At 63.3% G+C, this 12,277-nt stretch overlaps 1 protein-coding gene across 3 annotated transcripts; it reads left to right on the top strand.

Annotated features, from left to right (window-relative positions):
- Positions 1-357: 357 nt before the first annotated feature.
- On the top strand, positions 358-12,105 carry IDH3B (isocitrate dehydrogenase (NAD(+)) 3 non-catalytic subunit beta). Of its 3 annotated transcripts, XR_012899234.2 has the most exons (13): positions 358-507; positions 593-673; positions 2,554-2,646; positions 3,132-3,252; positions 4,691-4,751; positions 5,239-5,371; positions 5,965-6,098; positions 6,594-6,696; positions 7,357-7,503; positions 7,650-7,744; positions 7,859-7,919; positions 8,888-9,045; positions 11,902-12,105. XR_012899234.2 is itself a non-coding variant. In XM_075916086.2 (12 exons), the coding sequence occupies exons 1-12, from the start codon at positions 472-474 to the stop codon at positions 11,977-11,979; spliced, it is 1,143 nt and encodes a 380-aa protein (XP_075772201.1). In that variant the 5' UTR covers positions 358-471; the 3' UTR covers positions 11,980-12,105. The 3 variants fall into 3 exon arrangements, 2 of the variants coding, with proteins under 2 accessions (XP_075772201.1, XP_075772200.1); XM_075916086.2 differs by lacking the exon at positions 8,888-9,045; XM_075916085.2 differs by lacking the exon at positions 11,902-12,105 and having other exon boundaries at positions 8,888-9,665.
- The last annotated feature ends 172 nt before the right edge of the window (positions 12,106-12,277 follow it).

Raw genomic sequence — 12,277 nt, 5'->3', positions numbered from 1 at the left:
GAGCCACGAGCAAGGGGCAGCCCTGCCAGCCCGCACGGGGGGTGGGGGGGAGCAGGGCCACAAGGGGCGGGGCCACGAGGGACGGGGGGGGAGGGGGCGGGGACAGCAGGGCCACAAGGGGCGGGGCCACGAGGGACGGGGGGGGAGGGGGCGGGGACAGCAGGGCCACAAGGGGCGGGGCCACGAGGGACGGGGGGGCCGCGGGGGCCGGTCTCGCCCCTGCCCGTCGCTGGGGCCCGGCTCCGAGTCGCTCGCTGCTCCGCGCCCGCCGGGAGTTCGCAGGTTCCCCCCCAGAGCCGCGGGCCCGGGACCCCCCCCCCCCCCCCGCGCTGCGGCTACTGCGGGGGGCGTGTGTGTGTCGCGTTACCCCGCCCACGAGGCGGGGCGTAAACAGGAAGTGACGTCTCCGCTCTCGGCTTGGCGTCCTGTCGTCATTTCCGGAACTGCTGCCGGGGACTGTGGGATCGCAAGATGGCGGCGCTCAGCGGCTGGCGGGCGGTTGCCGGGGTGAGGCCGCCGAGGGGGGACTCGGGGGGGCCAGGCCGGGCTTGGGGCGGCGGGTTTCTCATTCTCTGCCCCTCCCCCCCCGCAGGCAGCGCTGCGCGCCCCGAGCCGCGGGGTCTGGAGGAGCCTGAGCGTCTCCGCCGCCCGCCCGCAGCCGCTGCGGGGCCAGGTGAGACCGGCCCCTCCCCCTCCCCCCCCCCCTGCCCGCTCCGGCCCCCCCCCGCCCCTCCCCCCCCCCTGCTCTGGCCCCTCCCCCCGCCCGCTCCCCCATCCCCCCGCTCCGCCCCGCCCCCCGCCCGCTCCGGCCCCCCCCCGCGCCCTCCCCCCCCTCCTGCTCCCCCCTCCCCCCGCCCGCTCCGGCCCCTCCCCCCCCCCCCCTGGCCCCTCCCCCCCGCCCGCTCCGGGGCGCCTGGGGGCGCAGGGTCCCTGGCTCTGCGGCCACGTCTCAGTCCTGCGCGGCCCCGAGCCACGTCCCTCGCCCGCGATCCCGGCCTGCCAGCGCGAGGGCTCCCCGGGCGGTGCCGCTCCCCCGCAGAGCCGGCTGGGCTCTTCCTCCAGGCCGAGTGGCAAAGGTGCCGGGACCGCAGCAGCAGCAGCAAAGTGCTGAGCAGGCAGGACAGGGTCTAGGGGCAGTAACCCAGGAAATGCTGCCGCGTTCATCTGGAGAGCTCAGCCATTCAGCAAGTCTGCGCCGCGAGGGGCACTGCTGGTCACTGCATCCCAATGTCACTAGCTCATGACTGTGCTGTGATTCTTAGCGCCCCTATGCCTAGAGTCAAATGATTACATGAGCGTCTGAGCTTTTAAAATTAGGGAGCTCTTAGCAGGTCTCATGGTGCAGTGAAGAATTTAATATTGTGAACTCAAAATCCAGAAGGCAAAGAAAGTTTGCCACATTATTTAAATGTCAACAATCCTGTTTCTTAAACTGTGACTTTTTGGAGCTTTTCCCTGGGTTTTTAATGCTTGGGGTATAGGAGTGCAGAGGGGGTAGTCAGAAGTCCTGGGGAAGGGTTTACATATGGTGAGAGATGACTTAGGGGACTTGTCTGGTGGGATTTATGACTTGGTTAGTGTCTTTTTTTTTTAATTGTCTCATGGTTCGCTGAAAATTAGTGACAGGTAAATTTTGAACCAATAAAGAGTCCTGGATCCATCATTTATTGAGACAGCAAATAAAGGTCAAATACAAAAGTCATATTTTGAAGAGGGCTGGCTCAGTGTGTAACAGACTTCTATAGAAGTTTGTGGTGAAAAGGAGGAATAAAACCCTATGATTCGGATCCTCAGTTGATCCCTGCAGCTATTAAGGATATTTGGTCCTGTAGACAGCAGTGGCCAGATGTACAAAGATTTGTCCTCTTCTTTGGAAGCATCAAGTGTTGGGCAGTACAGGAGTGGCTGGACTAATGGTCTCCTGTATTAAACCTGGGCGCTCTGTCATTTTTGCTTCCTTTTCTAGCATGAGAGAAGGAAAATGAGCTCTTATATATAGACACTCTCGTTACTTTTTATATAGTAATGTCATGTGGTTTAGATTAAAGGTAAAGCTGTCTCCTGGATACAGGGAACACATACCATGCAACATCTGGCCCTATGTAGCAAGCTTTGTGCTGGGCATTGGGTCCGATTTGATTTAATCCATCATAGTTTCATGGGGGAACTGAATGATACTAAGTGAGTCTTGAGTCAGTTTCTTTTGTGACATTCCTGTATTCTCCAGCATCAGAGGCCAGGTGTTTTCCAGAGATACTGACTTAGCAATCCCCAGTCACCTTTGGAAAGCTGTAAGGACTCAAACCCTGGTGCTAGCTCCACCAAAGGGGAGCGTACCTGTGCGCTGAGAGAAGTAGGTAAAGCCCCCCCTCCCCCCGGTATTTTGAGAGAGAGCAAGATGAGAACTGTCTGGCATGTAGCACATGAGAGCCACCTCCCTCTTCTGAGAGCAAGGTCACACAGGGTCACGGGAAGGGGAGCAGTGTTGCAAACAGTGTGTGACAGTGGATAGGGTGGTGGTGGAGACTTAAACCCTTTTGTTTCCTGTTCCAGTCAGAGAAAAGTGAAGGGATGTTCAAGGTCACCATGCTACCTGGAGATGGGGTTGGCCCAGAGCTCATGCATTCTGTCAAAGAGGTGTTCAAGGTAATGGCCACTTGCTCCTCATTGAGCCTGCGGGGAAGATGGAGAAATGACATAATGGCAGGAGTTGTCTTGCGTGTGTGGCTCCTACCCTATTCGGGCAGGGCTGTTACCTGCTCCTGGACAGCAGTGGGTAGATAAAAGCCTTGGTTTGTAATCAGAAATTCACTCGATTTAATAAAATCTCAAGTCTTGAGTAGTGCCAGGATGCTCTCTAACACGATAACCCCTGCGAGAGACCTAAGGATTCTACGTCTAATGCTGCCTAAAGGCATTCGATGCTACGTCCAGTCCCTTCCTCTCCTGATATGCACCGTGCTTGGCCTAGACACAGCGAGGAACCAGGAGGCGCATTGCTCTCTCTCCCAGTCTCGTGGTCCATCCCGTCACGAAGCTCGTTTTGGTTAATACAGAAAGGGTTGTACTGCCCAGCCCTGACCGCGGCCCCGGCAGCGCTGCGCCCTTACGTCTGTGTTTGTATCGGGCAGGCTGCGGGCGTCCCTGTGGAGTTCGATGAGCACCACCTGAGCGAAGTGCAGAACACGGCGTCGGAGGAAAAGCTGGATGAGGTGGTCGACTCCATGAGGGAGAGTAAAGTGGCCCTTATAGGTATGAGATGGCAGCAGCTCCCTGCACCGGTCAGGTGCACATGGATTGGGCCCATGCTGTGCTACAGAAATCTCCCCCCGCCTCCAAACCGTGCTCTGACTGCAGGGCTACTGTGGGCTGCCCGCAGGAGAAGGAAACCTGCTGCCAGTGTTCTTGGTTTGTTTCCAGCTCTGCCACCCTGAAGCTCACTTCACTTCTGTGCCTCTGCTGCCCATCTGTAAAACAGGCCTGGCGAGTCTCAGCTGCCCAGTCGCGGGTCCTTTCTGACCCTTGGCTGGGAAGTGAACGTTGCTTTCCTGGCAGCTGCAGCCTCCTGGGCAGAGGTTGGGGTCAGGCTTGGGGGGAAGCAGAGGCCCCTTCCCTAGGGGAGCCAGCAGCCTCAGGCCCTGCCTCCCTCTGGAGCCACAAACACCGGAGAACGTTCCCAGTGTAAATTCCCAACTCCTGGATTCAGCCTTGGTAGTGGGGTCAGGCTCTGGCTGCAGGGTTTTGGGCTCAGAACCCCAGCTACAGGAGTTTGGGCCCGGGTCCCAGGCTCACCACTCACCCCAGTACCCCTGCCGCCGCCTCCAGCCCCAGGTGCCAACCTTGGGACTTCAGGCTCCAGCCTGAATGATGGCAGGCTCTGACCCCCAGCTGCCGGGCGTTGAGCTCTGGCTGCAGGGCCACGAGATTCGTCCCTGGGCTTCCCAGCCCTCATTTCCCCGACCTCAGCTGCCTCCTCTAGCCATTCATCCTGGCCCCTGCTGCCTCCTCTGGTCCTTCTTTGCCCCAGCCCTCCACTGCCTCCCTGCTCCTCTCCCCATCAGCGTGTTCCCCTCCCTTACGCCCGTGTGCCGAATGCGCTGTGATGTGCACTGATTTGGCGATGTTGTGTGGCATGGCCCCTCCATGTTGGTGCACATAACAAAATGCATTCCTCACATACACTGTCAGTGGGGGGGCAGGGGAGGGAATTGGAGTGTGGGAGGGGCTCAGGGTGGCTGGGTGGGGATTGCAGTGTGTGGAGCCCCACCCACCAGACAGGGCTGGCCCAGAGCACAGGCTGGGGCCAGAGGAGCACATCCCTGCACTTCCCCTGGCCCCAGCAGACGGCTGTGAGGAGAGGCAGGCTCCTTGGCCCCCACTGCTGCGGTTACTTAGAGATCAGGTGTCTCTGGATTGCCTGCCGCAAGCTAAATAGATGGTGCTTCTGATCTCGTGGTGGGGTGTAAATCTAGAGAGATTCTGCGGAGGCCCTGGGTCGCGGGACGTGTGGCCGAGGCACTACGAGGCCTGACAGCCGGCTACCCGGGGGCTCTCTCCTGTTGGGCAGCACTGGAAGCCTGTTCCCCAAGGGTAGAGACAGCACCCCCGGGCTGCAGGGGTGCACAGCGCCAGCAGTTCGCTTTGTACATGTGCTTTCCTACCAGTTCCGCTGGCATTTCTGTCATTGCAGGAAAGATCCACACGCCCATGGAGTACAAAGGAGAACTGGCCTCCTATGACATGAGGCTCAGGTGTGTTTGTCTCCTGCTGACCAGTCGTTCCGCGTGTTCTCAGGCCGCGTGGGCCACTGGCAGAGGTTGGGAGCCCTGGGTAGCGACGCGCTTCACAGGTTATCCGCAAAGTCTCTGCTGGCCAAGCGCTATGGTCTGGGCACTCTGCTTCTTGCGGTGACCTGCAGTCCCGCTAGGACTGTCGTGTCCCACCAGTTCTGAAGCAGTGGCCACTATGAGAGCAAACGAACCACACTCAACTGGCCACGTGTGGCTATTGGCTAGCGTGTTGGGCACCATGGCTCCGGAAGGTGGGAGGGTCCAGGATGACTTTGTGGACACGCCACACAGAGGGCTCACTGGGGGAGGGACATGGGATTAGCAAGGGGCCAGGCTTCCATGGAAGTGTCTCCACCATCCCGGTCAAGCCGGGTCTGTGCGTCGCATGTTGCGTGTTACTGGCCTGGACGGGGGGGGACTCGGGCTCTGACCCTGATGTTCCTCACAGGCGCAAGTTAGACCTGTTTGCTAACGTCGTCCATGTGAACAGTTTACCTGGTTTTAAAACACGACACAACAACTTGGATCTCGTGATCATTCGTGAGCAGACGGAGGGGGAGTACAGCTCTCTGGAGCACGAGGTAGGGAAGGCGCCCTGGGCGTTGTCTGGTACTCCCCGCACGGCGCTGCCTTAGACCCTGGGAATTTTGCTGGGGAGCGTGGGGCTGTGGGTAAGAGCCTTCCTGTGCGTTAACTCAGATAAACGGTCCGACCCAAGCAGAGGCAGGGCATGACGTGCTGCTGGAGGGACGGGCTGAAGAGAAGGGGCTGGTAGCTAGACTGCACAGCCAAGGTGGTGCAGAGGGCTAGCGCTATCTGCAAGCCCTGGACGAGGAGGAAGAGGGATTAGACAGGAGCTGTGACTGGCAGCACTGTCGCCGGGGAGGGGCTTCCTGCCCTGGGAGAAGTGGTGCTTGGGGGACGTGCTGGCCTGGGCAGAGCCCCCAGTGACCCCCGAGGCCGGGCTGTCTCGCGATGGTGTTGAGTGGTAGCCAGTGGGGACGCACCAGGTCTCTTCCATCCTTTCCCCAAAGGGATGAGATGGAGTTAAACTTGGCTCCGCTTGGAGCCTGGTGCAGTGCTGGCCCAGGGCAGTAGCCAGGCTGTGGCCTGGCTGGGCGGAGGGGCGCGGGCAGCTCCGCCAGAGCACTAGCGCGTTGCCATCGACATGCAGAGCGTCAAGGGCGTGATCGAGTGCCTGAAGATCATCACCCGGGACAAGTCGCAGCGCATCGCCAAGTTCGCCTTCGACTATGCCACCAAGAAAGGGCGCTCAAAGGTCACCGCCGTGCACAAAGCCAACATCATGTGAGTGGGGCAAGCCGGGGGCCCAGCCGACGCCCAGCACCCTGTCTGTCCCCGGGACAGCCTTGCTGTGCAGCAGCGTAGTGCCCCCGGCGCTTCCTTGGCATTCGTGCTTTGCACATGCCTGGACCCCTGTGTGGGGCGCTCCGGCCCGGCAGCGTGGGGCGCTCCGGCCCGGCAGCGTGGGGCGCTCCGGCCCGGCAGCGTGGGGCGCTCCGGCCCGGCAGCGTGGGGCGCTCCGGCCCGGCAGCGTGGGGCGCTCCGGCCCGGCAGCGTGGGGCGCTCCGGCCCGGCAGCGTGGGGCGCTCCGGCCTGGCCGTGTAGCTGCAGGGCGCCGACGGGGAGGGAGACGTGCGTTTGCTCTTTGGGTGAAACATTGGCCGCGCTGAGGTCAGCGACAGACCTGCCGCTGCTTTCTGCAGGGCCAGGGTCCCCCCCTGCCGGACGTACGCACCCTGGGCAGCCAGTCCCATTGAAGGCCGGTCGCTCTTTCCTCAGGAAGCTGGGGGACGGGCTCTTCCTCCAGTGCTGTAAAGAGGTGGCAGAACTGTACCCCAAGATTGAATTTGACACCATGATCATTGACAATTGCTGCATGCAGGTGAGATTGGCTCCCAGGCCCGGCCCCTCGGGCGTCCACGCTGCACCTCTGTCACTGATAATCTGCTCGCACAAAGCCAGTAGAGACCCGGGCAGGTGCCGCTCAGCGTGTCTGGGCCACAGCTTTGTGAGGGGTGCAGCGCGTCACTGTCACCCTGCGGGGGAGATGGCAGGCGCGCCTCTGATCGGGCCGATAAGCCAGGCAGGCAGAACTCTGCTTGCCTGCAGGAGTGATTGATGGATGAGTGCATTCTGCACCACCATCAATGCCCCGAGGACAGCTCAGAGGTACCCAAGTTGCCAGGCTGGTACGGCTGAGTGACAGTTTGGCCAGGCTTGTCGGTGGGATATGTGACGGGGTGACGTTCTCTCTACCTCTTGGCCCTTGGCTGCTGGGGCTTCCAGGCCAGCCGTGTGGTCGTCTCCGTTTCCCTGTGCTGCCGCCGAGCCTGGGGCGCTGTGATACGTAGCTTGCTGCTCGGATCACAGGCACTAGGCTGCCAGTGCCAGCCCAGCACATGCTGAGCTCTGTGGGTGACCCCAGTCACACTGCGGAGCCCCAAAGTCTGGGGTCCCGTGACGCGCAGCCGAGCACGCCAGCCCATGCTGCTCCGTAGCAGGAGGGTCTCATGTACAGCCGCTTCTGTCCCCCTCCGTGCAGCTGGTGCAGGACCCCCACCAGTTTGATGTGCTGGTCATGCCAAACCTGTACGGAAACATCGTTGACAACCTGGCTGCCGGCTTGGTGGGCGGTGCCGGCGTGGTTCCCGGGGAGAGCTACAGCGCCGAGTACGCCGTGTTTGAGATGGTGAGGGATGTGCCGAAGTGCCTCTGCTCCACTCCGGTGGCTCCCCCCCGCCTGGCCTGTCTGCCCGGCTGATCCAGAGCCCCTCGCAGGACGGGCCTGGACTGAGCCCGCCCCCGGCTGTGGCCTGACTGTGGTTCTGTGTGCAGGGCGCCCGCCATCCCTTTGCCCAGGCCGTCGGCAGGAACATCGCCAACCCCACCGCCATGCTGCTCTCCGCCTCCAACATGCTGCGCCATCTCAAGTAGGTGCTGGTTCTCGCTCCGTGCCTGTGCCCCCGTGGGCCAGGCCAGCCCGGGGAGGGGCTGAGCCCATGGGCAAGGCAGGCCTGGCGCTGACCATGTGCTCTCCTTGCCAGCCTGGAGTACCACTCCAACATCATCGCCGAGGCCGTCAAGAGGGTGATTAAAGTCGGCAAAGTGAGTACGGGGCTGCGCTGAGCCCCTGCGCTGCTGCTTGGCTCTGCTTCCTCTCCGGAGCCGCTCACGCCCCTGGAGGGAGAACAGCACGCTGCTTGCCCCTGCCCCAGCCCCGGACTGGCCTGGTGTGGGGACTCCTGAGGGCTGGGGAGCTCACAGAGCCCCAAGCAGAGGTCACTGCCCTCCCAGGTTTTCACAGCTGCCCCTGCGCTGGGCAGGCCGTCTTCGTAGCAATGGCCAGGCTGTGGCTGGTGCCGAGTGTCACGGAGCGTGGGGAGTCTCTGGACCCTGCTCCCCACCCGCAGCCAGCGGGGGGACTCAGGCGGCAGGTAGAAGAGAAGGTTTATTGGTTCCAAGGACACAGTGTAGCCCAGACTTGTTCCAGGAACCAGGAGTCGGCAGCTCAGCCCGTCCGGGGGATGGGGGACCCGAGCCAGCGCCCTGCCCTCCTCCCTGCAGGCGGCCCCGACCCCTCCTTTCCAGCCTTCCCCCCAGCCTTCCAACTGATGTCACCTGGTTGCTTCCCCCACCCAGGCTCAGGTCACAGGACAGCCTGAGCTATTGCTGCGTACGTGCTAAGACGGGGCAGCCTCCCCTCCGTGAGTCACACCCAAAACTCCCATCCGCCTGGGGAAACTGAGGCACACACACGGGTTACAACAGAGCAGCACCGGCCAGTAGGAATCACCCAGCACAACACAGCAGCCAGAGTGACTGTGACCCCCACTGCGTGTCACTGTGCTTAGGGCCTGGCTCGGCTCCGCTACCTTCTTGCTGGCTTGGGGGTGCTGAGGCTAGGTGGGGGCGTGTCTGTCTGGTGTGCAGCAGAGCTGGGTGGGGGCGCAGGGGATTTCAGAAGGGGGAGCAGGGGCTGGGGGAAGCTGCTTCACTGTCCCACCTTGTGCTCGTTTGCCCGGGTTCATGCCCACGTCTCCCTTCTTTCTCCCCTCCCTGTGTTGGATTTGTAGGTGCGGACGCGGGACATGGGCGGTTACTCCACCACCTCGGACTTCATGAAGTCTGTGATTGACAACCTGCACCCCCACTATGGTGTCTAGGCCCCGCCACAGGGGGAAGTCCTTGGGCTTCTCTGCTCTCCAGCACCCATCTCTCGCATACAGCCCAGGTGGACCTTTCTCACCTGCGCCCGCCCCCAGCGGAGAACCTGGGGGCCGCTGGAGCCAGCCCCCCGAAATGAGGCCCCTGGGGGAAGGCGCTTGCCTCTTCCCCAGCCCCCTTATCTGTTCAGGCATGGGCAGCCCTCTCATCAGAGAGGCATGTCTGAGAACCTGGGGCTAATCCTGGCTCTCCTGGGGCGTTGTGCAGCCTGGGCAAGCCAGTTCTGGTCCCTCTGTGTGGCAGGGCCCACCCCCTGCCTACTTGCTCCGGCGCGATGAGGCTTGGCGCTGAGGAAGGACAGAGCCCAAATGGTCCACGGCTGCTGCTGCTGAGCCTGCCTGCAGTGTGGCTGACCTGGCCTGTCCTGCCCCTCTGGTTTTGTCTAGGCCCTGCTCACGGCTGCAAGAACCCCCCGCCCGCTCCAGCGGGGAAGGCTAGGGTTGGCTTGAGGGAAGCAGAATTTCAGCCTTGTTAATCGGAGCAGCTGGAAAGCAGGGCATGTCCGGGGGTGGGGGGAGTGGCTTTACCTTCCTCTGTTAGCTACACAACTTCCTCCCCCTCCAAGAGAAGGGGGGGGTGAGAGGCTTTCCTTCTCCACTAGCAATAAAATCCAGTCCTGCTCTCAGACAGGAGTGTCTCAGTCTAATCTGCTCCTCCCAGCTCAGCTGCAGGATGTGCCAGCCCAGGGTGGCACCATGCAGGTGGGCTGGCAGGTGCTGTGCCACTGATCTTCCCGATGGCCAAGTCCAGGTTGCTTTCCTCGGTGCACCCTCCAGCTACCTCCCAAGGGTGCCTAGCCCTTCCCGTGGGCTGGCTGCTGGGCTGTGGGTGCCTGTCACAGCACAAGGAACATCCTTGTCCTCAGTGTGCGCTGGGCAGTGTCCCCACGTGGGCGTGGGGCTAACGCGGCCAGTGAGCCAGGCAGTCGTGTTCCCCCAGAGCCAGGCCTGTGGCGGAAGAGGAGGCCCGGGTGGCTTGTGCACAGGCTGGGGGCTGGACTGAGGCCCTGGCTGCTCTGCAGATTGGAGCCAGTGTCTCGCTGGGTGGGAACTGAGCCACTGCCTGCGCTCGTGGGTGCTACTGCCACGTGGTGTGGCCTGGCCAGCCTACGACTCACGACAGGCTCGGGCACCCAAGCCCTTCCACGGGCAGAATTCCAGCTGTGGCGGGTGGCTGCCCCAAGGGGCACAAACAGCAGAGCATGCAGGCGGCTGTGGGCAAAGGGCAGCCAGGCAGGCCCCTTGGCCGTACTGGGCAGCTGCCCTGTGGGCTGGGAGCATTTGCCAGGTGCTGCACTGTGTGTACACGTCCCCTCCCTCCCTCGGTTTGGGTGTGCCCTTGACAGCCCTGGGTCCAGCCCTGCATGCCCGGGCTCGCCGCAGCTGATGTTTCTGGGGCTGGCAGGGTCCCTGCCCCGGTGGCGCAGGGCAGAGCTGAGCAGGGGCGGGCGGGCGGGCGGAGGGGGGCGCTGGTGCAGCGGAGGGTGGAGTGTGCCTGGGCCGCTGTGGCCCACCCGGAGCCCAGGAAATGATTCCTGCTTGCCCCCTGAGCTGTGGGAGCAGGCGAGCTAGCACGGCCCCCCTGCCCTTTGACGGGCCCTGGGTGGAGAACCTGCACCACGGGGCACAGGGCTGCGCGTTGCCCACAGCCGCTTGTCCGGAGCTGCCAGGGGGCCCCTCCCTTGTTACGGAGCCTGCTCCTGCCGGACAGAGCCCCTGTCCTGCCCCAGGGAGCGCAAAGGGGGCTGCTCAGCGGGGCTGGAAGCTGGGGTAAGGGGCAAGCAGCCAGACACTGGCTCTCGCAGGATGGGGGGGGGGGCTGATTTCCGCAGAACCAGTGGTGAGGTGGGCGCCACAGCTCACGCTCAGCCCAAATCCGTATCCTGGTGAGTCCCTGCCCTGCTGCCAGGGGCCCCTCGCGCACCCAGGGCTGGGACCCGCTTTCCCTGGGGCGGCAGGTACGCCGAGGGGCCAGGGCCGTGCTGCGAGGCAAGTGCATTCCTCTAGCTGCAGCGTTCGCCCCGTCTCCCCCTGGGCCCCATGGCTGGGGCAGCCCCCCTCCGAGGCGCGCCCATGTCCGTGCTCGGCCACATCTGCTCTCGGGGGAGGGTGCCAGTGCTGGGGGGAACAAGGGCTGGCCGCGGGGCCTTGGCTCGTGACCTGAGCGGCGGGGTGGCGGGCTGCTGCAGAGAAGAGGCTGTGGGTGCAGCCTGGGCAGGGAGACGGGACACGCCAGCCCGGGCCAGTTTGTGAACACCTCATTGAGCGCCCGCTGGTTCCAGCGTGTGGGCACCGTGCCCAGTGCCAGCGCGGCCCCTTCGTGCGCAGGCCCGTGGCGCTGGCCCACCCAGCCAATCCCGCGTGGCAGGGGCAGCAGCGCGCGCGCTGGGCCCCATCCCTCCTCTAGTGCCAGGGCTTCTTAGCCCCACGCGCTTCCAGCCGCTGGGCCCAGGCAGCTCAGCCTTGGCCCAGCCCCCCACTGCCCTGGCCAAACGGGCTAGGTTCTGGCAGGAGAGGGGCACAGTAGGGTGGGGGGCGTATTGCCACAGGCCTGTGTCTGGGGAGGAAAGGCACCTGGCTTCTGGGGAGCAGGAGCAAGGCCCGGGCTGCTGCTGAGGCAGGGTGGCTGCAGCCTGGTGGGCCAGTCCATAGCCCCTGGGAACGCCTGGACGGGGTGTGGGGGTTAGTCCTAGGACGTGGGGAGCATTTAGCCCCTCCCTGCTCCCCATCTGCCAGGAACTCGCCTCCCCAGGCTCCTTGCTCCCACCTACCCAAGGTGTCAGGCCCTGGGAGCAGGCCTGGCTGGTAACCCTGCATGGGGCTCAGGACCAGCACACCCCTAACCGCTCACCCCCTCTTTGCAGGTGCGCACCCCAGACATGGGGGGATACGCCACATCCATCGACTTCACCCGTGCCGTGATGGCAGCCCTGGCCGACTAGACCCCGCACTGCTGCTCACCCGCTCCCGCCTCGCTGCTTCAGCACCCACCGCTTGGTAACTCAGGGCCGGAGAGGCCCGGCTGTCACGCATAATAAAGGAGCCTGCTGGCCACAGCTGCTGCAAGGGCTCTGCCACCAGGGGCAGCTTGATTGCTGGGCCCACCCCAGGGCCTCCGACCCGGAAACACTTGTAGCCACTGCTTGGGCAGCAGGCCCAGACCAGGGGAAGGGCACTTGGTGCAGGATCAGGGGGCCCCTGCTCTCTCCTGAGCTAAGCTCTTTCCCCAGAGGGGCGGGG

The sequence above is a fragment of the Pelodiscus sinensis genome, chromosome 4, assembly GCF_052426305.1.
Source record: "Pelodiscus sinensis isolate ZL-2025 chromosome 4, ASM5242630v1, whole genome shotgun sequence".
Taxonomy (NCBI): Eukaryota; Metazoa; Chordata; order Testudines; family Trionychidae; genus Pelodiscus; species Pelodiscus sinensis.
Note: the sequence above shows the minus strand (reverse complement) of the source record. Positions and strands in the feature narration are given on the sequence as shown.

What these genes read in the sequence shown, in the direction of transcription:
- IDH3B (XM_075916085.2), top strand. Translation starts at nt 472, where the DNA reads ATGGCGGCGCTCAGCGGCTGGCGGGCGGTTGCCGGG. An exon ending in GCTGGCGGGCGGTTGCCGGG is followed by an intron (nt 508 to 592) that starts GTGAGGCCGCCG and finishes CCCCCCCCGCAG; the next exon opens with GCAGCGCTGCGCGCCCCGAG. An exon ending in AACATGCTGCGCCATCTCAA is followed by an intron (nt 7,745 to 7,858) that starts GTAGGTGCTGGT and finishes TCTCCTTGCCAG; the next exon opens with CCTGGAGTACCACTCCAACA.